Below are 26,498 nucleotides of genomic sequence, written 5' to 3'. Positions count from 1 at the left end.
GTGCTGGTTAACTGTTCTTGTGATGCTCACACATGAAACCCTCACAGACACTGTGAAAAGCTCCCTAAAGGAAATCTTTCTCCAGATCAAAACATACCTTTATGTAGACAAAATGATTCAAAACTGACCTTATTTTTCCTTCTCTCTGCAAACCGAAACTGAACTGGTTGCAGTTTAGTAGCTGCTCATTTCTGCAATGAGAAAAACATCCTGAGATTTAGGCAACTGTGTACTCAAAACCACGTATCCCCTTGATTGATATTCATTTACTCCAACCATAAAACACTCTGAACTCAGGCTATATACAATCACCTGCATCATTTTTTAACCAACAGCAGAGAAGCATATTAGTCCATTGAGCAATCAAAGCTGCCATCCAGAACTTATTCAAGAGCTGGGGAAAAAAACCACCACATATGAGGTATAAAAAAGAAATTATTTTCTTAAAGTATGACGGTTTCCAAGTCAGTACATTGTGAGACAAAACCTTCTAGTAACAAAACACATTACTAATGCGTACTAAAATAAGGTTATTTACTTAAAAATGATACATTGGACATAATCTGTGTACAGAACAAGCAATTCATGGTAAACTCAATAAGGCACCTTTTAAAGCAGATGCTGTACAAAATACATTAGTGTGTTACATTTTTAAAGGATTATTCTACACGTCTGGCATATAACACACAAGAGTGTGACCATTTTCCTCGTTCCACTCTTTCATTTTTTTATTTACATCTTCTCTAAGTTAGCTACAATGGTATTTATTCTTCTTGTATACAATATAATACATTTCTTTTTGGGCATGGCATGTCAGAGCACAAATGTCAGTACATGGTGTGGGTGTTTGTAACCGCAACCTAAGGTGAAATATGACATAGCAACAATTGCACGGGGTTTGTTCTCAAGTTAGAAGTAACGTGCGCTCCGCCTCTGCTGCACCAAGCAAAGCTAACACACCAGAGCTCCATAAAGCACTGCATCATACAACACTGCCAGCTGTTTTCAGATATCACTGTTCAGAACAAAGACTGTGGGGCACTGGATAAATCGACTGATTTCAGAGGTGCTGTCTAAAGAATGATGAAGTAGTGTAGCATACCAACAGCTGACGGAAGATAAGCTTACCTTCCCTTTTGAAAGGTCTGCTATAGCCAAACAGGGCTTTTTAAACTATGTTTGCTTCTCCAACATTTCAGGTTGTTGCAACACAATCTATGAGGATAGGGTAGACAAAACGTATGCAAACGGTTCATTTTAAAAGCACATTCAAATGGTCATTCAGATCAAGGTCTAAAACATCATTCGAGACCACAACGGAGGTAACAACACATTCATTTGACATTTCATTTGATACTTCAGGATGGATTCGAGAAAATAATCAGGAAAAAGTGAAGCATTTTGGGAAACTAAAATGGTTGGACTAGATGAACTTCTAGCTCTTTTCCAACCTTGATAATTCTGTGATTCTGTGAAACTTGTCCTTTTCCTGAGCAAAACTCAGAATAGAAGCCTACACTTGGCCATAGGAGCACCATATTTCCTGTGGAATTTGCAAGTAATTTTAACAGCAGTAACTACGTGCGTTACTCAAATTATTTTCCAAATAACTGAAATCACAAGGAATAGGCTTAATTAATAAAAGAAAGGGTTCAAGAAATTCCAAGGCACAGTTTTCATGCTCCCAACATGCACTCATGCATCCCGCATTTCTGACTTTATTGATGTTTATAACTGTGTAAATATAAAACACATTCACCAGACTTGGGGGACTTCTTTTAGATGATGAGTCCTTATATTTTTGACCCAAAAAAGATACTCCCATGCAAATAGACAAACCCAAGTATCCATTCTATCTATCCTTAAAGGCTACTGAATTCTGCAGTATTGCATAAAGCAAAAACTTAGCTTAAGAGTATGTTTCATTATGTAGTAACTAATGGGCTGACTTGGAGCTGAGTGTATCAGTGTAGAAATACTCAAGCTCCAAACAGTCAATTACTTGACATGGAAGGTAGATAACATGTTGAAGTGCTTTATGCAACCAGGTCCTTTAGGAACTGGCGTTATTAGAATATCAGAGAATCAAAGATTACTAAAGATCCGGCAGTTCATCCTGATGACAGGGAAAACTACATATGCATCACACGTTTCAGAATGGACCTGGTAAATGAAGTGCTGAAAAATACAGGTTAATCTTTAATCAAGAATTTCTGTTTCCCAAACGTCAAAGATCTTTGCAGCAGTCCATTCTTGTCTTTGTCTAAATGAATGTATAAATCAATTCAGGTCTTAAGATGTCTACTAAAAACCACCATCTTATTACTTTGCTAATGCCTACACAACAGAAAACAGGTGGATAATTAGAAACTACAGAACTTCACTCCCTTGTTTTTCTTATACTATCACCGATGGCTTCTTGAAGCTTGAGAGAAATTGATTTTTTCAAAAGCTTACAGCTTACAATGCTGTAACAGCTTCTGAAGGTAGAAACCAAAGTATTCTCAATTGGAATGGGTTAATTTAACTTAATCTCCATAGTCTGAAATTTAAGCTAGCAGGATACCCAGATAAACATTTCTCCTTACTGAAAAAAATCCTAGAGGCAAAACCAAAACAAAAAGAAAAGCTTATCTTTTTCATTTGGCTCATACCAAACATTTTTCCTCTACCTGTGCAAAAATGATGTGCAAAAACATGACTAATAATTTCTAACTCATCACATATTTCTTGGCAGTGGACGGAGAAACCTTGTTTTAAAAAGCCCTTTCCCGTGAGCTCTGTGGCACAATATCGTTCTCTTTTGCCATTCTCTAATAAATTAAAATCATAGTTGACGCAGCTATGAACTTTTCAGCCAGAGCACGTATTAATACTTAAAGGCATTACTGAACAAAAGTAATGACTTTATTAACAAAAAAAAAAGAAATGTCCCTCGAAATAGCTGGTTATCTATAAAATATGTAGCACTATTAAATAAAGTCTGTACATCACCATAGAAAATAAAAATACTGCTATCTTTTTGCCTGACCATTTACATTATGCAATCTACAGAATTAGAATGAAAAGATAACATGTGAGGAGGTTGTAGTTGTTCACAAATCACATTAGTTCTGCATTACACTTTTTTTACCAGTTGTATTTAAGGGAATTTTAAACACGTTTCAAACCAATCTCCATGTACAAACCTTTAGACAACAAATAATCTGGTATAAATCAACCTGAAGTTTCAACATTTTCTTCTTTTTTGACATTATTCCCACCTTTTCTTCTTCAAATCTCAACTATGGCATATGTGTGTGTGCATGAATGTATCTAATTATACACATGTACATAGGACTAGTTTTTTTTTCCTTAATAAAGCACAAACACACTGTATAAATAACTTCCCTTTTTAAAGTTATCTAGAACAAGATTTACAGTACAAAGTTATAGGCACTTAAATTAGCAAACAGGTTCAATGGTTGCAAATACTGTGTTTTCATTCTTCTGACGATTCATGGATTTGAAACTTTAACTTTATGACACCGTTGCCTGACTTCTGCTTGGAAGTGTCAAAGGAATTATAATTTAGTAATTCTGCTTTACTGTAACCTCACAGAGGGGTTCTGGTTTGTAACCAGCTCATCTGGATGGGAGGAGGAAAGGAGGGAACTGCAGTTTCTTGTGCATGCCAACCAGTTGGCACGATAGGACCAAATTCTGCAACTCCAGTCATTTGTTTTATCCTCACAAAACATCCTTCTATGTCGTTCCTCCCAAATGTGGCTGACTAGAACTTGAAAAACTCAATGGTTTACCTTTCCTCAACTCTGTAATTTAGCAGCTGTCCACTAAGTGGCACACAGACATAACCTCCTGCATTTACATCAGAGCAACACAGCGCACTGTGAATCTTATCTTCAATAGTTCACATACTCCATTCTCCAGGTCCTAACCCTTATTGTATTCTCTAATCTCTTACTCTCGTGTCTTTGAATTAGACTGGTTCTCAAGTCTGTCAAAACTTATCTTCTGTCTAGCTTTGTCAAACAGTGAGAAAGCACGCTTCTTCAGCTAATTAATTCCCTCCTGTATGGAAAACAGTTAGGAGGACAGGCACCTCTACCAGTGAATTCGAATAAAGCAGGAAGGCAAAACACAACAAAGGTTTCCTTGTTAGGATATTAAGTACCCTACAGTAAAAATGCTAGTTGCACATGGCACCGTGAAAAACAAAACCGTACCAAATTTCATCAAACTATGGAGCCCACTCTGCTGTAAGAGAGATGACCAAGGCAGTCTGTGCCTCTAAGAACATTGTTTCAAGCACTAAACAGACAAGGCAGGCATTCCTTAATTTGTAAATGGTTCACATTTTAGCAGTTCTCCTTGTGATCAAAACAAAAACAGAAATAAAACTGCGACTTTTCAAGGGTAACTTAATGGCAAGGATTCAATTCTGTAGCAGATCTTTGATTGTGAGCCACAAAATAGAGCCCTGACAATAAAACTTTGTTCATTTGAATTCCAAATGGCAGCAAAATAATTCTGGCACACACAAAGGCGTAAGGAACTGTTTAACTGAGTAACATCACGAACAGATTCATAACCTACAGGCTGTTTCACAAAAACTTGGTATGGATTGGCTAGGTTTTATCAGGTAGAAGGCAAATAAAAAGCTTATATTCTCCATCTCTGTTGAATCCATATAGCTTGTTAGGCTTTCACAGAAAGCACTGTAATCAAAACATTCAATTCAGTACCCAGAGTTTTACTGGAGACTCACTAAGTATGTCTGAAGTCTCAACGCAGCTAATACCAAAACAAAATGCATATTTTATCAAGGCTGTCCATATACATAGAACGTAGTGTAGAGAGTCTCTCAGCATCACAGTCTATGAAGTACTGAAAGATTTGATTAGCAGCCTGTAGAGGTGTGGTGAGAAAATACACCGAATCTCAGTTATTTCCTCTTTCCACATAGGTCTCACCCACGTTGGAGTGAAAAGTTCTAGGAGTCCAGCTTTACTCTCCAATGTCAAATTACTTTGTCAAATCTTGACATCTTGTGATTCCACCATCTTGGCAAGTGTCTTCTTGATCCTCAAGGCAGTGAGTCTTGAAGCAGGATTGTGAGCCCAGCATTCAGACATTAATTTTAATATTGCTCTTAAACACTGTTAAATAAGAAAACAAAGGAACAGCATTGTAACGACAGATAGAGCCAAGTGGCGCATAATTCTATTATGTCATGCTTAAAGAAGGAAACTCTTGAGCCCAAACCAGTAACTTACACATTTTTTCAGCATAACTGTTAATGGAGCTCTTTCTCCTAACCTCCACTGCCTAGCACTAGAATTGTTGAAACTAACTGAAGCATTTCTTTTGTTTCACAGATGCTTTGCCACAATTTATTGCTATAACTCAAAGATGTCAGTACATAAATTACAGTAATAAGCAGAAAAAAAAATAAATTCATCCATACAACATAGAAACTGTAGATAACTTTCTCACAGAAAACGAGTTAAGTGACAGAAGTTTCTCCTGCCATCAAAAAACACAAAGGAGAAAAGTGGGAATTCCTAAAAGAACTCTAAGATTTGGGAAAAAAAAGGGTATGGCATGTGTGGCCTTGTATATGAAACAGTGAAGCCTTATTTACTGCATTCAAGCTGTAACCCTTTAAAAACACATTCTTGTTTACTATTCCAGTTACATCATGGCATAAAAACAACATCTTTTAAAATGAGAAATAAAAAGTAAATGCACCTATCACAACAATCCCTTCATAAGAAAAGATCCTATTAATAACCTTCCAGAGTAAAACAAAATGTTAATGTTGAACTCTGAATATACTGCTCAAAATAAGGGCAACCAAATTGCTTTCTATTCTGTAAAATACTTAATATCACAATTTCATAGGCAATACACATTAAAACTAGTAAAACAAGAAAAAAACCCACACAAACAGAATTTGTTTCAGCTTCAGTTAAAACTCCCCCCAAAACTCCATTATCTAAATATATCGTTTGAAGCTGTACTCATACGTTTGGGTGTTATTTTAATGTGTTTTATTCCCACATTGCCAAACAGTTAACATCAAAATTGGGAATTTTGAGTCTATTTCAAACAGATCTTTGTCCTACTGTTGCTGTGCAGTTTAAAATACCATGATATCTGACAGTAGTCTCTGTCCACAATGTCTTCACATTCCAACATTAAAATACCCTTCTTTGCTCATGAACAAATTGAGTTAATGCTTGCTTTCAGCATACTCACTTCATCACTATTCCATCTGTTAGATACTACTGGGCGCAGACGTTTGACACACACCACTTCCCTCATGTCCTCATAAGATGGATCATTTGGCACCATGTCATAGTATGGCAACTGATACTCTTCAACAATACCTGGAGATAGTTGTGAAAGAACAAACATCATTTAAGAAAAAACAACAGCAACAAAAAAAAAATCCATCTCTCTCTCTCTAATCTTTGCTACAAAGAAAGAGAGAAAAAGCAAAAGTTGGAAGAACAGAAAAGGAGCTGTAATATCACAACAGAACACTGAGAAGGAAAGGAAGGAGGAGTCACAAGAATGTCTAAAACACTGAGTAAGAAAACAAATGCAATAAATTGTACCAGAATACCTCATCAATTACATTTAAAAATGACATTAACAGTACATCTGTATTCCACCACCTCCCCAAGACCTGGCACTTTGCTTTTTCAGCAAGTAGACAAAAAAAACCCTAAGCTTCTTAATTATAACCGTGTAAAAGATTAAGCATCAGTGGTTTTCAGCCCATATGCTGGACAGATAATCACTACTGCTCTAAAAGAAGGAAAACCTGTTCATAACAGGACTGCTTGATTATTTCCTTTTATTGTTTTCAAGTAAAATATGCAACGTTAAAAGAGACGAAAAGGTCCTGGTAGATCTTATACAGAATATACAGAAGTTTACCTCCTGTGACACAGCGTCGAGCCATTTCCCAAATTATCAGCCCAAAACTGTATATGTCAGCCATGATGTATGGTTGAAAATGGTTTTTATTCAGGCTTTCATCTAGGACCTCTGGAGCCATGTAACGTTTTGTTCCCACTCTGGTATTCAAGGGAACATCAACTTCATTTGTGTCACTGTAGGAAAACGTTAACAAGTTAGTAACTGTTGGCTGTTACAAGACATCGTATGAAACTGCATGTGTAGGGATATGAGCACAACGCTGCAAAGCTCCCACTTACAAATGATTTTCTTTCAGGTATTTCCTTTTCAATATTACACTTAGAACATACTGTGCCACTGAAAAACCTAACATGGCAAAACGATCCTGCATGGAAGTTAGTCATTTACTGCATTGGAAACAAAATTAAACCCCCCTATAAAGATGCATATACGCGGCAACAACTCAAATGAAAACTACTTGTAAAGGCTTATGTGCTTTCTTGCATGTTCCAGTGTAGTACTTGTCTTCAGCTTCACTCAGCTTGTGCCACTGAAAAGTATTTTCAATATTACTCCTACAGTATTCTTTTCAACACTTAGTTTCAAATCCTATCACAATGTTCATATGTTCTGTGAGGTAATTTAGAACTAAACTAGATAATGGCAGTGAGCATGAAAGGTCAGTTTTGACTAATGAATTAATTTTCTTCCTTTCCTCCAAAAAATTATTCCTTGTTCACTTCTTAACCTGTTTTCACCTTGATGCTTAACAGTATCCCAAGGATTAATTGCATTTTCATCTCAAAACAACCCAACAAAAAAGAAAACACCCTGAAAAGATACAACCAAATGACTCAGTGTCTCTTTTTAAACTGGTTATCTGGCACACTGAAAGAACACAATTATTTTTTTCCTGTTACAGAAGATTTGCTTATCTACCTGTTAAACTTCACTGCGAGACCCAAGTCAGCAATACAGCACGTCCCATTCTTCTTTATCAAAATGTTTTTACTTTTCAGGTCCCTGTGTGCAATAGCAGGCTTGCCTTGCGTCCCATAGATTTCCGTGTGTAGATGGCACAGACCACATGCAGCAGAGTATGCCAGTTTGAGGAGCGCCCTGTTATCTAGAGTAGTGCACTTCAGAAAATCATATAGAGATCCATTTTCATGATAATCTGTAATCAAGTAAAGCTGTGTCCAGGATCCAGTGCCTTTAATATCTGCAGCTATAAAACCTACCAAAAACATAAAACAAAGTTACGAGTTATTTATTATTATTAATTAATTTATTATTATCTATGTAAGTTCTTTATATAACTACATATATAGCAATAACTAACATATATGTATATATGTTATATATATATATATAGCAATAACTAACAATTCCTTCAGCTTTCTCATCTTAGACTGTATCACAATTTATCTTTTCCCCCTTTGAACACTGGTAACACAAGAGCTCAGATTTCTCCTGTATGAGGTTCCCGTTCTAGATTTAGAGCGCAGAGATAGCAGACATTTCCAACCCGAAGTATAAAGAAATACTTTTTTTATAATATTCTATTAGTATCCATTAAGAGGCACCCATCAGATAATTTCACATAAGAACATATACTCCTCAACCCATAAGTACTCTTACTCTTCAGTAAGAGCTCCTCATCCTTCACCCTAACCTAAGCTCAAACAAACACCATGCTGTTTCCTTACCAAGGATGTTTTCATGACGCATTAAAACAGTTTGGTAAATCTCTGTTTCTCGGAACCAACTGGCTTCTTCTGTGGTGAAAAACACTTTGACTGCGACTTTTTCACCCCTCCATTTCCCCATCCACACTTCACCATATCTTCCCTTTCCAACTTGCCTCACCATCTGAATTTGTTTGGCAATCGTGCGCTGAACCTGAAGAAAATGAAAGAAAAAGAAGGGTGGAGGGGGAGTATGCTTACTTCACAGTATACAGACGCAAGTTCAGTGTTGGAAATGTTGGGTTTATAGCTTACCAGCAATGGTAGTCCTGAGCCGCTGCCTGAACTCTGTGACTGGTCAATGAGGTCCTTTAATGACTCCCCAGCTGGAATAAATGCTTCATCTTGTTCCAGGTCACGATTATAACAGTGTCTCTTTGCCATTGACTTACAATAGTGCCTGCAAATAGTAAAAGTAGAACTTTGAACCATGGCAGATGGGGCTGACACATGCATTGCTGCTAGAATGATGCTGATTTCCATCTAAGAGCTGGAGCAGACAGAACGCAGCATTGAACTGCACTTGTGTGAACTATCATAGCTCAGGCAGCTAATTATTTAAAAAGAGGAAAAAATCAGCAACATATCCTTGTTATTTAAGGCTTGCTTCAGAAACGTTATGCAAAGGTAGGTCTCAGAACAAATTTAATCAACAAAATGATCGAAGATTTAAATATATAATTGACATAATCCTCTTAACTGAGTGCTATAAGAAAGCTACACATAGCTCAGAAAACTGTAAACAATCACTTGGCACCTAGAATGAAGGATCAAAATAATCTCAGCTCTATGTTCTGAACATTTCATTTTTACATAACAATGCAAACTACTCTATTTACACTCATTTGAGACATGAAAAATGTTACCAATAAATGAAGTGCTTTACTTACTTGTAACAAAAGCAGCTAAATAAGATGACCATGACAATTATGCAGACTGCCATAGAAATTAAGACTGCCATCCAACGAATGCTGCCATCAAAAAGCCCATCTATTAAAAAAAACAAAAACCATTTCCAAAGTAGTTTATTAGCTTATTCAGAATTTAATCTTCTCACCTACTGAATACTTTAGAATTGCACATGTATCCACAATAACACTGACATATTTTAGGTGTAAAAAACAGGTCAAAAAAGCTATGAGGAAATACTAGATTACTGTCATTAATCATCATCAGGTTACATAAACAAAAAGGCCTCCACTAGGGTCTTTTTGTTTATGCAAAAAGGCCCCAGTGACAGGATGAGGGGCAATGGGTGCAAGCTGGAACACAGGAGGTTACACATAAATATGGAAAAAAAAAAACACCTTCACAGTAAGAGTGACAGAACACTGGAACAGACTGCACAGAGAGGTTGTGGGGTCTCCTTCTCTGGAGACATTCAAAACCCACCTGGACATGCTCCTGTGTGACCTAACCTAGGAGATCCTGCTACAGCAGGGGGATGGGATTAGATGATCTTTCAAGGTCCCTTCCAATTCCTGACATTCTGTGACTCTGAGAGACAGGAAAACAGTTTGAATGATAGATTACTGCAAATGTGAAAAAAACAATTGTATTCATGAGCCTGCAATGTGCCCTTGCCACAAAGAAGGCTACCTGTACCCTCATCTGCTTTAGGCAGAGCATTGCCAATAAACCAAGGGAAGCAACCCTTGTCCTCTGTTCAGCACCAGTCACATTCTGAGTACAGTTTTGAGCTCCAAGTCCACAAGAGTGAAATCATGGACATAACAGAGAGAGTCCAGCAACAGGCTACAAAGATGCTGAAAGGACTGGAGCACCTCTCCTATGAATAAAGTCTGATGGAGTTGGGCTTGTTTAGTCTAGAGAAGAGAAATTCGGTGGAATCTTAATGTAAATAAAGAGACCAGAAGACCACATGCAGATGAAGATAGATAAATGAACAGGCTAAGAGTAAAAATATCGTAACTATGGAGAAACAAACTTCAAAATAGCAGAAAACTAGAAATCAAGTATGAAGAGCAATAAAGAGCTTCAAATCAAAATGAATTAAAGAAAAAACACACCATTGCAGTATTGTCATTATATTTTCTGCTTGTTTTCACCTGTTGATCAAGAAGTAGAGAACACACACAACATCAGCAGCAATGTGAACACTTAGGAGCTGTTTACCTGTACTATCAAGCGGTGGTAATGTTGGCTGTAAATCCTGATTGCAGAAGTCAGTCCGACAGCACTCAATTGTCCGACGTAATTGTGCTTTTGGTGAATCCTGTTGAAGGAAAATTGGAAAAAAAGATTCTGAAGTGACCAGCAAAGACAAAACTGGAAATCCTACTGATATGACTCAGCAGAAACATAAGTTTAGGTCATTTCAATTTTAGTACTCTCCTGTCAAATGAACTGAAGAGAACAAGAAGTTACAGATTCAGACAATCAAGAAATCCCAAACTATAACAAACTCCCTGGATCAATCAGTTTTACTGTGAAGTTGCTTCTTCAACTAAAGAAACAGCTGACAAAAGTAAAAGGTTGTTGCCCTCCGTTCATTTTGTCACTGAATTGGAACTACCTGCACAGAGCACTAAAAAGCCTGGATTTTACTCCAAACTTTGCTCAAAAACCATAAAGAATCTCATTCTCCTCAGTGAAGTAACATGCAAAACTTCATGACTGCAGCCAAATTACAGAGATCTGTATTAATTATGCAATTTCCCTAAATAAACTCCACGGATATTCCCAATTTTAACAGTGTCTCCTTTTTACCTTGCACTGGAAGTCTGAACCTTCATACTTCATGCAGCCAGAAGCAAGTGTTGGTTCCCCATGTTCATCTTCCTCAATGATAGCAAAGCAATGCCCATTAGTTCTGGAACAAACAGATTACAGAATCACAGATTAGGTATGTTTTACCAGCCTGTTCACTGTCTGATACGCAGCATTAGATGACTTCAACTAATTAAAAGCCTGCAGTTTCTAAAACAAAAATAATACTCTGTATTGGTAGTTTGAGACCACTTTTCCTTCTCCCCTCTCCCAGTATCTTCAATTAAAACACTGTAGGGATATTTCCTTCCTTTATACTCAAATTTCCAACGAACACCCAAAAAGCAACTCTGAGCAGACACTCACAACCACCTTCTGAACAGGACTGTTTAAATTAAGGTAAATAAACTAACAATATTATTTCAGAATAATCACCCTGTTGCTCAGTCAATGCAGATGGAAGAAAAAACAAATGAAGGCCTATACTGACTTTATACAGTAGAGGGCGATAAAAAGCAAAAGAAAAGCAGGAAGGGAATTAAGAAACAACAAACCAGAGTGATCTGTGAACATCTTCTAGGGGCAGAACTATATTTGTAAAATGCAGATTTATGTTTCAAAACACACGGTCAAGGTTGGATCTTCATATGCCAAGCAACAGCATTAAAGGCTCTTGATATTGTAAACAGTCAAATTACATTAGAAAGAATAATACTTTTTATTATCTATCTTTAGATCAGTTCTTAAGGAAGAGTTCCCATGTTTCCTTAAATGTGGAAAGGTGAATGAAGAAACAGAAGACAAGGAATAAGGAATATTTAAAGACATAAAAGTAAAAACATCTTAAGGGGGCAGACAATCGATAATTCTTGTAAAGATACTATGTTTTTTACTACCTACATGAAGAAATATTTGACTATAAGCAGGCATATAGTCAAATCAGGTTTACATTGTGTTTATGTTCACACAGTTCTAAAATTCTACAGGTCACTTAAAAACTCAGTTCCTCAAAGCAGTTGCTGGGGCAAAATGACTGGTTGCAAATGGTTCTAGTGAAAGCAGTATACAGACAGAGGATTTTAACTCTCAGCTTTTCACAGTACTGTTGAGTTTCTATTCCACTACAACCAAATCACTTGACAGAGCCTGATCCAACCTCATACTTCATGCACTCATGAGCAAAAAGCCTCAAAGAGCCTGTTTTGTCCTGTGTACAATACTTACATGCATGTGTTGTTAATAGCATCATCTGGACAATGTCCTGAGCAGTAGCACTTAAGAAATGGTAAGGTGTCTTCTGGCGCGAGCGTTACCCCATTGGCTTGTTTCTTTTGGTCAGGATTTGTCTTCATTCCTGTGCCATGGAGCATGCTGTCTAGATTTTGTCCTGGACATTTAAACAATAAAAATGAATATTTATTTCTGCAACTCATTTCAGAGAGAGATTTCAGAGAAATATTTACTACAACAAAAACCTTTTATTATCAAATAAACACAAAACATTAGAACTACCCTGAGAATGATGGAACTCTGAGTTAAACATTCTACTCTAGAAATATCTAGCTTGTATTTAGTTCCTTAGTAGCAAATCTCCCAGCCATAATCGATATAAACAGGATATTTATCCTTTTGGAGGTGGGGCAATAAAGTAGTGATGCAAGGTTGGTAAGAATATTCTGAAGAAAGCCTTTCTCATTGCTGTGCTCAGACAGCCAGGAGGCTGGCTGCTGGGTAACCACAACAGCGTAATTTTATGCATGACCAAACGTACTTAATATGCAATTTTGTAATTCTCTGAACTGAAGTCATTTTTTATGAACTCACAGTCTCATAGAAGAGCACTAATAACTCCAGAATCTCTTGGGTTTTTTTGATCTCTGCATGCATTAGTACTTCAAAACAGAGCTAAGGTGAATCTTGTTTGCAAATTAAATTTCCATAAATGACATGAACATTCTCACAAATAAGCTTTCAGAGAAGAAAAATAGGGCTAAATAATGTTCCCAAGTAGCCATCAGTTTCTTGGCATTAGTAGACCTGAGCGTCATTTATTCTACCTCATCTTATTAAAGTGCTTTTCTGACTGTTGGAATTCATAAGAAAAATACCATCTGTCTTCTGAGGGAAGAACATTCAGGAAAAAAAATCTGGAGCATTAAGTGCCTCATTTGGAACATTCTTTGTGACCACTATGAGAGATGATCTTCTGTTTCCTGCAGCTCTATTACATGTAATGTAACCAAGATAAAAAACCTCTTCTATGTGCTGCCCAGCAGTATTCTTGGTATTTTAAGTCCTCAAAGTGTGAGCCAGAGTCAGGAGAACTGTGAGCAGATCCACCTGCACTGATGAAATACACATCCAATATCTGTCAGATGCTTACTGCGCAATAGAAAAGAGCAGCCAGTTCAGACTGATGGAAGCTTTTACAACAATCAGCTACAACTCAGCAACTGCTGAAGAGGTACCTCAGCACCTCTCAAAGACACAAGTCACAACGAAAGCTTCCAATTTATCTAGGAATAGAACAAATTTTGGAGGAATTGTATCTTGCTCCGACCCTGGAGGCGTTCAAGGCCAGGTTGGATGGGGCCCTGGGAAACCTGATCGAGTATATGTGGAAATTTGGTGGCCCTGCAAGGCAGGGGGGTTGGAGCTTCATGATCCTTGAGGTCCCTTCCAACCTGGGCCATTCTGCGTTTCTGTGATTAATTTTCCTTTTATTTTATTCAACTATCAAGATATAATTCCTTAATTTAGAAACTAAACAGTTAATGTTGCAAAAACCTTCATATCTTCAGGGAAATTCCACACATTTGAAGTCTGAATTCTTTACGACCTACATCTCACAGACGTTCATCCATCTTCCTCCTCTGAACATTAAATGTATTGTTTCAATTTGTTAGAAGATATCGAGCCCCTTAAAGTAGGGCTACTCCCAGCTCTTACGAGAACAAACAGAATATGAAACTGCAATTTGTAATAGGTTCAGGCTAACATAATCCATATAATTCCCCAGAACTTTTTGACAGAAATACCTATAAATTACCAAAGGACAGTTTTCATTTTCCCTGCCAGTGCAAAGGTGCCACCTGAATTTTAAGCCCTATTTGGCATTTTTCAAGCAGTATCATTTTTCCTAAACTAACACTGCAGGAAGACTAGCATACATCAGTCTTTTATAGGTAAAAACTAAAATGAAAGACATTTTTCTTCTTAATTCTTTCAGGTGATTTATATAGCAATATTTGTGAAAAAAGCAAAACATCACTCCCATATACAAGAAAGGGAGGAAGGAGGACTCGGGGAACTACCGGCCGGTGAGCCTCACTTCTGTGCCTAGGAAGATCATGGAACAGATCCTCATGAAAGACATGTTAAGGCACACATGGGTTGTCCTGATGATTCAGGATAGCCAGCACAGCTTCGCCAAGAGAAGGCCATTCCTGACTAATCCAGTGGCTTTCTATGATAGAGCCATTGCAATGGTGGACAAACAGAAGGCAACTGATGTCATCTACCCGGATTTTTGCATGGCCTTTGACATGGCCACCCCACAACATCCTTATCTCTAAACGGGAGGGAAATGGATGTGAAGGGCGGACAATTCAGTAGATAAGGAACTGGTTGGAAGGCTGCGGCCAGAGCCAAATGTCAAACATTTGGTGAGCTCAAACATTCTCACACAACCACAGAGAAGCTGACGAAACTTCAAGCCAACAGTTTAGCATTTCCTCCATACCATCACCACGTTGCCTCATATGTAATGTGTTTATTTCAACCAAAATTATGCCTGTAATTTCATATTCAGCTACATCCTCTCCACCTCCACAAATCAAGCTTAATGCTAGAACTAGCAGCTACAGAGCACAATCATAGAATGGTTTGGGTTGGAAGGGACATTTAAGATCACTAGTTCCAGCTCCCCTGCTATAGGCAGGAACATCACCCTCTAGATTGTGTTGCTCAAACTCCCATCCAACCTGGCTTTGAATGCTTCCAGGGAGGGAGCATTCACAACCTCACTGGGCAACCTGTTCCAGTGTCTCACCACCCTCACAGTAAAGAACTTCTTCATAATATCTAGTCTAAATCTACCCTCTTCTACTTTAAAACCACTTCCCTTCCTCCTGTTGCTACTTCCCCTTGTAAAAAGTCCTTTCCATCTTCCCTGCAGGCCCCTTTCAGGTACTGGAAGGCCACTATAAGGTCTCCTTGGAACCTTCTCTGCTCCAGGCTGAAAAGCCCCAGCTCTCTCAGCCTGTCCTTGTATGAGAGGCACTCCAGCCCTCTGATCACCTTCACAGCCCCCTCCGTACCTGCTCCAACAACCCCATATCCTTACTGAGTTGTGGGGCTCCAGAACTGGACACAGTATTCCAGGTGGGGTCTCATGAGCACAGAGTCAAGGGGTAAAATCACCTCCCTTAACCGGCTGGTGACACTTCTCTTCATGCAGCCCAGGATACACTATGCCTTCTGGGCTGCAAGCACACACTACTGCCTCATGTTGAACCTTTCATCAACTGACACTTGTAAATCCTTCTCATCAGGGCTGCTCTGCCCTGATCCAGACACCGACACCGGACCTTCCCCTTGGTCTTGATAAACATGTTGAGATTTGCACGGACCCACCCCTAAAGCATGTCCAGGTCCCTCTGGAGAGCATCTCTTCCCTCTAGTGTCAACTGCACCACTCAGCTTGGTGTCATCTGCCAACCTACTGAGGGTGCACTTCATCCTGCTGTCCATGGACTCAATGATCTCTAGAGGTCCCTTCTAACTCCTACAATTCTGTGATTGTGTGATTCTGCTCCCAACACTGACCCCTGAGGAACTTCGCTTGTCACCCATCTCCACTTGGACACCAAGCAACTGACCACAACTCTTAAGTGCAACCATCCAGCCAGCTCCTTATGCAGAGTGCAGTCCATCCATCATATCCATTTCTCTGCATTTTGATGACCAGAACGTCATGCAGACCAGTGTCCAGTGCTTTGTACAGGTCCAGGTAGTCCACTCAAGTCACTCAGCAGTTTTCTGCTGAACTCATAACAGTATCATTTCCCTCTGGTTTACATCGACATTATACATGACAACACTTTCATTCCAAAATAAAGTGTCATTAAAGGGGATTTATCCTAACAGAAATACAGTACTCCAAATACTTCTTACATTAGATAGGTCTTCCTTGCAAAAAAAAGGAGATACTTTGAAATTTGTATGCAGCAATTTTAGATGACTTTTTCTCACTGCAGGATACAAACACCACAAATCATCCACTACAGCCAAGGCCTGTCACCATTCCAGCAATGAGAAGTTTCTAATCTAATGTATACAAACCTTGGTCTAGCTGGTACAGATTGAACAACATAGCAGTACTTTGCATTAAAAAACACAGTCACAGAAACTTAACGTATCATAAACACTTCTACGAGCTCTGCATTCTGATATTTTTAACCTTAAGTCTGTATAGTGCTGCCTTTTTTTTAATTATTATTAATAAATATATCAAGCCTGTGATCCCTGAAGGCCAGGCACATTATAGGCAGCTCCACCTAGCAGAACTGGTTCCTTAAAAACAAACAAACAAGGACAACAAAACAAATAACAACAACAACATCACAGCATGTTCCCAGACTGCTTGTTTAAAACCTTTCACTACCACCCTCTAGCTGCCCCACGAGGTACAGCACAGTTTAGTGCAGTGGTGCTCCAACCAGTGATACCCAACCTCTAGTCCTACTTCCTTCCCAGAACAGTCACTTCTGAAGAGTACTCTCTGTTCCTGTATATTAAATACAAGAGACAATTTTCTTTAGCTAATATTGTGCTCTGCAGTGTGTCTGAGGAACATACAAAAACGTGATGAATCATGTATCTAATATTACATCATGTCAGCTTATATCAAAGGTTAAAATTCAGGAGAACATGTCTAAGTATACCTGAAGCTATTTAAACCGTCCATTGCATACTTCCATTAGTTCTGCTCATCAGGGTATCGTATGAAATAAGGAATGCCACTTTGAAGCAAAACTGGTTCTATGAACTTGAAACCTGCACTAGCAGTAAGGCAAATAACTCATTTACTAGGGTTCTTAATTGCAGTTGAAGGTGACGAATTCTCGCCTTAGATGAGCAAAAGCAGGTGGTTGTCCATGTAAAGTAAGTGCAGAGTAAATTACATCTATGATGATACTGTAAAGACCTTCCACAATGAGAAAAGAAACACAGAAATGATTTGCTCCTTTATTATTTGTTTTTTAATGAAGGCTATTAAATTTAGTCATCTGCTGTTCACGTCCATTCTGGATCATTCTGTAATCAGGGCAGTGCCCCACAAGCTAAAAAGATGATGCAGTCCTCATTCCTAAGATAACACTTGGTAACTATCAGCTTATTTTTTCCACACTGCCCTAAACCAGACTCCTCCAAGAATCCAACAAGTGCAGAGATGACTGATTCTTTGTGGGGGCTTTTTTTCTTTTTCCTTTCCTTTTTTTCTTCTTTTTTTTAAATCCCCCCACCCCCTCCAATACATTTCATGTGTTTGAAGACAAGCCCGCAGGCAATTCGCATCAAAGCAGCTAGCTCAATTTTCCCAGGGCTTTCAGAACTTGCTCCATATTGATATGAAAGAGAGATTCTTAGAAGCAATTCCTTCTTCAGAAGCAAATTTTTTTAGAATACAGAGTATTACAACTTAATAATATTATAATACACATTAGAAGGCATTCAATCAAGCGTTATCGGAAAGAATGTAGTTGAATTTTAAGTCACTTTGCAATCTCTGTATTTATATAATTTTTATTTGTAGCTAAGGAGATATGAAAGAGAAACAAATCTGTTCATTCAGTTACTATTGCTTTGAAGTAAAATGCTGATGGAACAAGCTCTATGGCATATTACTATATCTGAGAATAATCCAGAGTGGAAGGGACCTTTAAGAGGTCCCTGGTATCACCTGGTCAAAGCCAGTCCAACTTGAAAGTTAGACATGGTTGCTCGAAGTCATTCTAATCAAGGTTTGAACAGCTCTAAGGACAGGTAAGGCAGAACTTCTTAAGCAGCCTCTTCTATGCTCAACTGCATTTAGCACGGATTTAGTTATTTTTCCTGATTTCTCTCCAAAGTTTCCTTTACTGAGCTTTCTAGCAGAAACTAACCTAATTATCTTGGAGTTATTTATAAATACACGTGAATCTGTCCTCTGAACTTCAACTACATGCAATCTAGGCTATTTCTGTCTAAGCAGATTCAATAAATTCTTGTTAATTACAAAATTGCACATTAACAACAGGAAGAGGGACTGGTATTAAAGATTTCGCTCTCCCAGATGAAGGATCAGGATGTGAGAATCTTAGATTTAAGATGACTTATTGCCTTCAACCTCTAAGTATTCGCTACAATTGCAAAGCTTCAAAATCAAGCCCCTTGCTCCTCCTCAGCCCCAAAGCATGTGCATGCACATGAACTTTAGCCTTTAATACTTCTGACAAAGTTTTGCACATATCCAGAGGGAAGATGGAGACAAGACAACAGGCACATCGGTTGATTCCCAATGATGTTCTTTGTAATTTATCCTAATTCGAGAGGGCAACAGAAGTCCTAGTGATAACCATATCTCCAGAAGTTTTTGATAATTCATGACCAGACAGACAACAGACTCACAAATACTTCACTAACCAAAAACGAGGCTATCAGGAACACCATGCAACCTCTCCTCATCCAATTGAGTGGGCACAAATGGTTTGTTCAGTTAATGCTGAGCTGTCTTGGCTGCTGGGAGTGTTAAAAAATAGGGAGAAAACCACAGTACAGTGGGTCAGGTCTGAAGGGTTCAGACATACTTAAAGGATACTGTAAATCAAGAGGTCACAACACCGAATTACTTTAATTTTGCTGCTCATGTAAGTTTCTCTACGGCATACCTGTGCTTGGCATCTGCTCTATTCAAGCATTTGAAGAACTATATTCCATTATCTAACCTCCACGTGACCACTATAATGGTTCCTTTTTTGTGTGTGCGAACTGTTTGGCACATCACTCCAACATACCAACCTGCTTGCAAAAGAATGGTCCTTGGTATTTGCACAGAGCTCACAGAAAAACACACAGCAAAACAACAACAAACAATGGAATGCATACATTCCTCAGTTACAGCTTTTTTCAGTCTCTATATAATTACCTTGAACATGGAGAATGAGAAGCAGGTAGGCTCCAAGCAATCGCTCACAAACTCTCAGTCGAGTCATTGTTCACTTTTAATCCTTCCTGTGCAAGGCAAGCGGCCCTCCTGCTTGACAACCGTTAAGCTCAGTCTGTTTGGTGAAGCCTAATACAAGACTGCAAGGATGATTTTGTAACTTTTCCAACTTCGTTTCCTGAAAGATACAGTAACATAGCGTTCAGTCACTACTTGCATTTCTGGAACAAGGAAAAATCTGCAAGGTTCTCCATTGCATTGAACATAACTAGGCCTCTGCAAAACAAAATTAAAATGACGGATGTTTATTAAGATCAGCAACTAAAAATATTAGTGATAGGATTTTCTAAAACGTATGGTTTTGCTAAGAACCAGACCCACTGCACTTTTAACGGCCGTATCAAAATGCTTAGGTTTGTTAACTCACCAGCTGCCATCCTACATTCACATACAGGTACCATTTAACAGATCAACGTGTAAAAGTAAATCGAGTAACAGGTTAATTTTTCAGACTGCAGTCGTCAAATACTACTTCGTTTTTTAAAGTACAGTAGTTGTGATCACAATCTGCTTAATGAACTTTATATAGCGATTAAAAAAGGAAGCGTAATTAGGCCTGAAAAGACTCGAACACCGAAGCAGTGCGGAGAAACAAAGGCGATTTTGTAGGAGGAAGAAGAGAACCCCGAATCCGCCTTTGTGCGGCCTCTTGTTTCGGCGGGCCTGACCCCCTGACCCCTGTCAGCCCGGCGCTGCTCATGAATGCAGACCCTCGCATTTGTGCTGCAATTACTGCTGGTGGCCGCTTCCACCAGAAATAACTCAATCTGTCTGCCGTAAGACCCCAGAACTTTTCATTTTAATTAGTGCTTCAGAGGCATTCACCATGGAGGGAAATTAGCGGCAGAGCCGGGAGGTGTCTGTCACTTCAATTGAGGCGGGAAGGGGCACGCAGCCTCCGACCCGTGCCCTACTTTTCACACATCTCTGACTTCTCTCTAATGAAGCAACAAAGCACTGCGGTGCAGGCAGCAGCAAGGCCCTGGGCTGCAGGGCTCAGAGCAGCCGCAGTGCAGTGCAGGATGTTCGGGAAGGCAGGCAGCATTGTACTGCAGCCCTCGTACTGCATTAATAGCAGCGTGCCTTGCTTGCGGACCAGTGCTCTGAGCTTCAACAGCCACATCTCAAGGTGCAACAGAACATACTGCTCTCAGCTTACAACAGTATGCACCTCCTCTCTTTAGTATTACAATTTTCACCACGTATAAGAATGTACATCAAAGTACACGTAACAAAATGACACATAGAACTTATCTTTCTTCCTAATTCCCGATGACTATATCCATTGTAACTCAAGAATGCACTCCAATAACTCTGATACAACTGCCACATAGTTCAACAGATCAAAAATGTTTTGAAACAGACCAGTTATTCTAGTAGTAAATACCACACCCCAAAGTGTGAGAACTTCTTCCTCTGAGAGTATCTTTCATTAAATCAAGACAAAAAACACAAGAACAAAACCACATTTGACCAAACTGAAGGGGCCATGGCTACATCTCTGCTGAGTTGCCTCTGGACTGCCATTATGAAGGAAGGCTGCAGCCACACTGAGCACACGGAGGCATGCAATAGCTGGAACATCTCCAGAAACTGCCTGATATTAACAGTCTAGAAGGACACAACTAAGTGAGCACTTCAGACGTGTTAAAGCACCAATTAACCACTAGAGTGTTTGTCAACTCAGTCACACTGAAGAAATTCAAAACCACAAGCCAACCAGTTGATTCCAAAGTCTTCAATCTCTTTTTTGGTCTATTATGGCTATGAAGAAGCATTCAATTGCAATCTTTTTACAAGTGATTTATTCATAAACATCCAATTAGTATACAGAGTAGTTTATTATCTTTCCTAAAAACATAAGATACTGCTTTTGCTATTATAACCGTGGCCTTTTTTTATTGGAACTCAGCTGTGAATCCATGAACCAGGATGGTCATCAAGCCTTACACCTCGTAAGGCTCCAAAAATCCGAGGCTGAAGGACATAAAACATGTCATGTGGTCCAAGATGATTTGTGAAGTAGAAAAGCTAGGGGTAATTGTACTTTTGATATAGCTCTGTAATATTTTTAACAGCACGATTCCTATACCATGTGAGCTGCACCACCCCTAACTTTCAATAAAGATAGTATTGTAAAAAGAGAATACATGAAATGTCAAACTTAACGAGAATTAGAACTTAAGTTCACTTGAAGACACAAGATAGGTTTCAAAACATTTGCAGTAGTATAAAAAGTACCAGGTAAGCATATTTGGCAAAGCAAAATTGGAGAACATTCACTGTAGTCCCCGCACATAATGGGGGCAAGATGCAATTTAGGTAATTATAAACATGCTACCTCAATCATCTGAACAGCTTCAAACACAACTCTGAGGTAGAACAAAACACCGGAGAAAAACCTGACTGTCAGTCTAAGACTGATGCAACTTTTCTACTACAAATATTAAGAGTTTTAAAACACCTGATATGATGATGCGTAGATAATCATTAATTTGGTTGAAAGAAAAACAGTAAAGAATTCAATGCAGAGTAGACAATAAATAGTTCAGAGAATGGAAATTGTTCACGTAGTTCAAAGACCATTGAAGGATCTCGGTTGTTAAGCAAAATTGAATCAACTTGATTTATCATTTTTCAGTGAAGAACTAAGCCCAGTAAGTCAACTGTTGATGAACTTTACTTGCAAACATGAACTGTCAATTCAGTTGAGCATTGCTTTTATGTAAAAAATGATTTGGATCATGTGAAGAACTTGAGTATCAGAACCAGGATGAAATAAAGCGGCATGACAGTGGCAAAGCTTCATGTTAGGAATAACTTCTTCTCTAAGTAAGCTAGGAGTTGATGCATAAAGATACTGTACCGAAGTCCTTGGACATAGTTAACCAAACGCGTGGTGTCAGAAGTATCAGTGTGATGTGGCTGGGAGAAAGAGACAAACACAACTTGATGACCCCCTTGAAAATTTTCCAGAGGAAACAGCACTGTAAGAGAGGCAAGGTAGATAAATTCAGCATAAGCAGAGGATTGGTAATACTATCTGGAGAACAAGAAAGAGCTACAAATGGAGCCAAAGAAACAAAGAAAGATTAATAAAGTGAAAGTTGACAAGGAAACGAATTATCTTTGAAGGCATAACATGTGAATAAGGAAGGAAAGACACATAAGTGCTTTATCTACAAACTACTGTCCCTACAAGTAGGTATGACTTAGCCATTAAAATGCATGTGGAGCGGAAATTAGGAGACTATTTTTAATCCGGTTTAGGTTTTGGGGCTGATCTAACTAAATCTAATCCAAAATCTTAATTTAATTCACCATCTGATACAACTGCAGGTGACAGAAAAGGTCCGGACTCCAAAACAAGACAGTGCTTCCAACTCCCTATTCCTATTTATAATACAAAAAGAGCTGAGGGTAACTTTTGGTCAAAGTCGCATTTAGTCCACTGTAGTCAATTCCTCAACAACAACAATTTAAATGCAAGTTTGATGTTGCGTGTTTTTCTTTCTCCGACAGCTTTTAAAAGCACATTTCTATGTAGCTAATGGAAGGCATGCCTATAACAACTATAAAAAAGTGTCATACTGAAACAGATAAACTAGCTCTACTTAAGCACTGTCAAATGTGCCCACATGAAAAACAAAGGTAAAAGCAGGTAAAACCACTGCTGGAATCTTTGAAGTCAAGACTCAGTGAGAAGACTGCTGGCTACTGCAAGCCAACTGGCTGCATGACATCCACAACTACTCCAAACCACTTTTTCATACACCTATCTGTGCAAGGCTACAGAAATAATTCAATTAAACTGAAGATTATATTAGCATTATTTAAAAAAGACTACTGATTGCACACATGTACAATCCAAGACTGTGTATATGATTTCTACATTCTTTCCCCATCCTCTATCTGCTATGAAATTTGATATATTAAATGAAATGTATCATATGCTTGTCAAAAGATGGAAATGAATAATATAACCTAATTCGGCGGATATTTATACATGTATTTATAATGAACTTAGAGCAGCATTGGGTTTGTTCCCTCAGTAAATATAAACCTAACAACAGTTTTCTGGAGAAGAGTTAATGTTAAGAAGGGACTTGTTTTAGAGCAGCTGGATGAAAGTCACTGACATGCACTCTGGACACTATCAGAAATCTTAGGACAGGAAGATTTCACATTGTTAGCAACTATCAAACGTGTGTATTATTGCAGACTTCAGAAACCAAAGGACGAAATCATGAAGTATCTGTCTGCTTCACAAACAAAGTTGTTAACCGTGAAGAAATTAAAGCATAGCTGCTTTTTACCATGCCCAGCACAATTAGGTAATTGGGGACGCTACTCATTGGACTCCTGAATGTCCATCTTACTGTTACTCTGGAATTCCAATTAACTAACTGCTACGAAGTTTCTGCCATTAAATTAACAGTAATGAAATGCAGCAAATGTGTTTTCCCAGTGCCGTGAAGAACTCAGATCTATCCCCGCGTTACCAGCATGATGCATTCTCTTATTGGAGCATATTACAAGACTTCACTAGACAACTTTTATTCATCTTGACCCATTTTCCCCTTTCCAGCCGCGCAGTTTTTGCTATTAGCTGGTTAAGGCATTCTGCCCTTCACACAACCGTACCCCCAGCCTCGCCCAGCGCAGTGCCACCCCCGTGCCGAGCTCCGCCCGCGGGGCGGTGCCGCCGCATCCAGCTGGGGAAGAGAGGAATTGCAGCTACGGAGCTGAGCGCTTCGGCCCCTTTTCCTATGGAAATACCGAAAAGCAGACCAACGGCCCTGCCCCTCTCAGCCCGACCGAGGCAGCGAGGACCGCAGGGCCGTGGCCGGCTGCCAGCAGCGCAGCGCCGAGCCCCCCCCGGCCCCGCTCGGCGAGGTGCCGCGCAGACTTTCTGGCTCCAGGGCCATTGTTCGCATGGCTGCCCCGCTCCTCGGCCCCCGGGCATTAGCATGACAATGCCGCCTTCCCCTCGGGCGGCTGGATCCCCCCCGGCAGACCTCTACCCCCGGAGAACGACTCGGGCTGGGGGTTGCTTTTTCCCCTCTCCAGATTTTTCAATCGCCTTCTCCTATTCAAGGCTTCCAGTAACTAAGCACGAAATTAAACGCTCAGCAAGCACTGCTGACAAGGCTCAGAAATACCGATAACGCAGATTAGTAATTATCGAGGTCACAAGAGCCAACTCGGTAACACTGACCGCAGGGCCCGCACTGCCGTGATGTCACTTATTACAAGAAGGGCACACTTACCCAACAGGGCACAGAGCACATAATTTCTAGGAGGAAGTAACAGGAGGGAGACCATCAAGTCACAGAATCATGGAATCACAGAATGGTCTGGGTTGAAAGGACCACAATGACCATCCAGTTTCATCCCCCTGCTGTGTGCAGGCACCAGGCCACCAGACAGGCTGCCAGAGCCACATCCAGCTGGCCTTGAATGCCTCAGGGATGGGGCATCCACAGCCTCCTTGGGCAACCTGTTCCAGTGCGTCACCACCCTCGGCATGAAAAACTTCCACCTAATATCCAACCTAAACCTCCCCTATCTCGGTTTAAAACCATTCCCCCTTGTCCTGTTGCTATCCACCCGCATAAACAGCTTTTTCCCCCTCCTAAATCCTCAAAGCGTATTTACTACAGAAACAAGATTTTAGGTATGCCCAAATGGCATGTCATGTTTGTTACTTCTGTTAATTAAGGTGTCCTTCCAACTCTGAAGTGCTCAAATGCACCCTTTCACCCTCTCACCATTCTCTCCAACTGCATGAATTGCCTTCTGTCTGCCATGAGCCTCACCACCCACCCTAGGAACTCACATTAGGATATTTCCACAAGGTTACAGGCTCCAGATGCAAAACATGAAGAGGTGACCACCTCCACAGTAAGGGCACAAGAGGTGAGCAAGCACTGTAGGCAACAAGTCTTGCATGGCCTAAAGCAGAGTCCCTGGCAGTTCAAATTAATATGCTGGCCTCTGAACAGCTGTTCTGATGAGCTGGCACAAGCTTGATACTGCCACGGAGGCACTGACCTCCAGCAAATGAGCGAGGTGGCTGGGGTAGCAACATCACAAGCCCTCTCACCAGCAGCTGCCCTGGATTGCAAGGAGAGAGAGACCTGGTGCATGGGAGGAGGTTAACGAAGTTCCAGCACAAATAAAGGGTAGAAAGGAATAAACCAGCTGACTGCAAGTATTACAGCGTTAATTATCTGACGTAGAGCTTGGAAGGAATTAAGTTATTTTCAACAGAAGAAAGAGAAATGCTCATGTATAAAGCACACAATGCTCACACACTGTTACTTCACCAAAAACCAGAGGTATTAAATTTGATGTCTATATTCACAGTATAAATTATCCCAAATTATTACTATGCTACATGCAGCTGAGCCTCTTGGACCACATTAGTGTTCTGACTGGCTATTCTGCAAGGCTTGCTGAGACTAAAGTAGGAGCTGAACCTTGATTTGCATTAAACTAAGCGCACTGTAGATTCGCTTGGTTAAATAACTACAGAAACAATACGGCATGCACACAAACTGCTTCTCTTGCGCCTGAACAATGTACTTTCATCAAATATAGCTTCAAAGACATTTCTAAGTCCAAACGGTAATATTTCAATTAGTAGACAATGACAGAGTTCAAAGGTAATGTTTATACTCCAACAGTTATAGTCCTCTATTTCCTTGCGCTGAAGCGATACTGTTAAATACACAAGAAGCAGGACTAGAAAGCACATTAAAATACTTTAACTCAGAGTTTAGTAGTTCTATTACCAGCATTTCCCCACTAGTTACACCCCC

At 39.5% G+C, this 26,498-nt stretch overlaps 1 protein-coding gene across 6 annotated transcripts in view; it reads right to left on the bottom strand.

The window, feature by feature from the left end:
- Positions 1 to 417: 417 nt before the first annotated feature.
- BMPR1A (bone morphogenetic protein receptor type 1A) overlaps positions 418 to 26,498 on the bottom strand; it is a 59,626-nt gene continuing 33,545 nt past the window's right edge. For all 6 annotated transcript variants that reach the window (XM_015866031.1, XM_015866026.2, XM_015866029.2 and 3 more), the window contains 11 exons: positions 19,597 to 19,792; positions 12,633 to 12,795; positions 11,409 to 11,511; positions 10,815 to 10,914; positions 9,569 to 9,668; positions 8,934 to 9,078; positions 8,640 to 8,832; positions 7,870 to 8,167; positions 6,949 to 7,124; positions 6,262 to 6,392; positions 418 to 5,159 (listed from right to left, as the gene is read on the bottom strand). In XM_015866031.1, coding sequence (XP_015721517.1) covers positions 5,034 to 5,159; positions 6,262 to 6,392; positions 6,949 to 7,124; positions 7,870 to 8,167; positions 8,640 to 8,832; positions 8,934 to 9,078; positions 9,569 to 9,668; positions 10,815 to 10,914; positions 11,409 to 11,511; positions 12,633 to 12,795; positions 19,597 to 19,663 — 1,602 coding nt within the window. In that variant the 5' untranslated portion in view covers positions 19,664 to 19,792 and the 3' untranslated portion in view covers positions 418 to 5,033. The remainder of the gene's footprint in view (positions 5,160 to 6,261; positions 6,393 to 6,948; positions 7,125 to 7,869; positions 8,168 to 8,639; positions 8,833 to 8,933; positions 9,079 to 9,568; positions 9,669 to 10,814; positions 10,915 to 11,408; positions 11,512 to 12,632; positions 12,796 to 19,596; positions 19,793 to 26,498) is intronic.

Source organism: Coturnix japonica, chromosome 6 (genome assembly GCF_001577835.2).
Source record: "Coturnix japonica isolate 7356 chromosome 6, Coturnix japonica 2.1, whole genome shotgun sequence".
NCBI classification, from domain to species: domain Eukaryota; kingdom Metazoa; phylum Chordata; class Aves; order Galliformes; family Phasianidae; genus Coturnix; species Coturnix japonica.
This window is presented reverse-complemented; position numbering and strand designations above follow the sequence as displayed.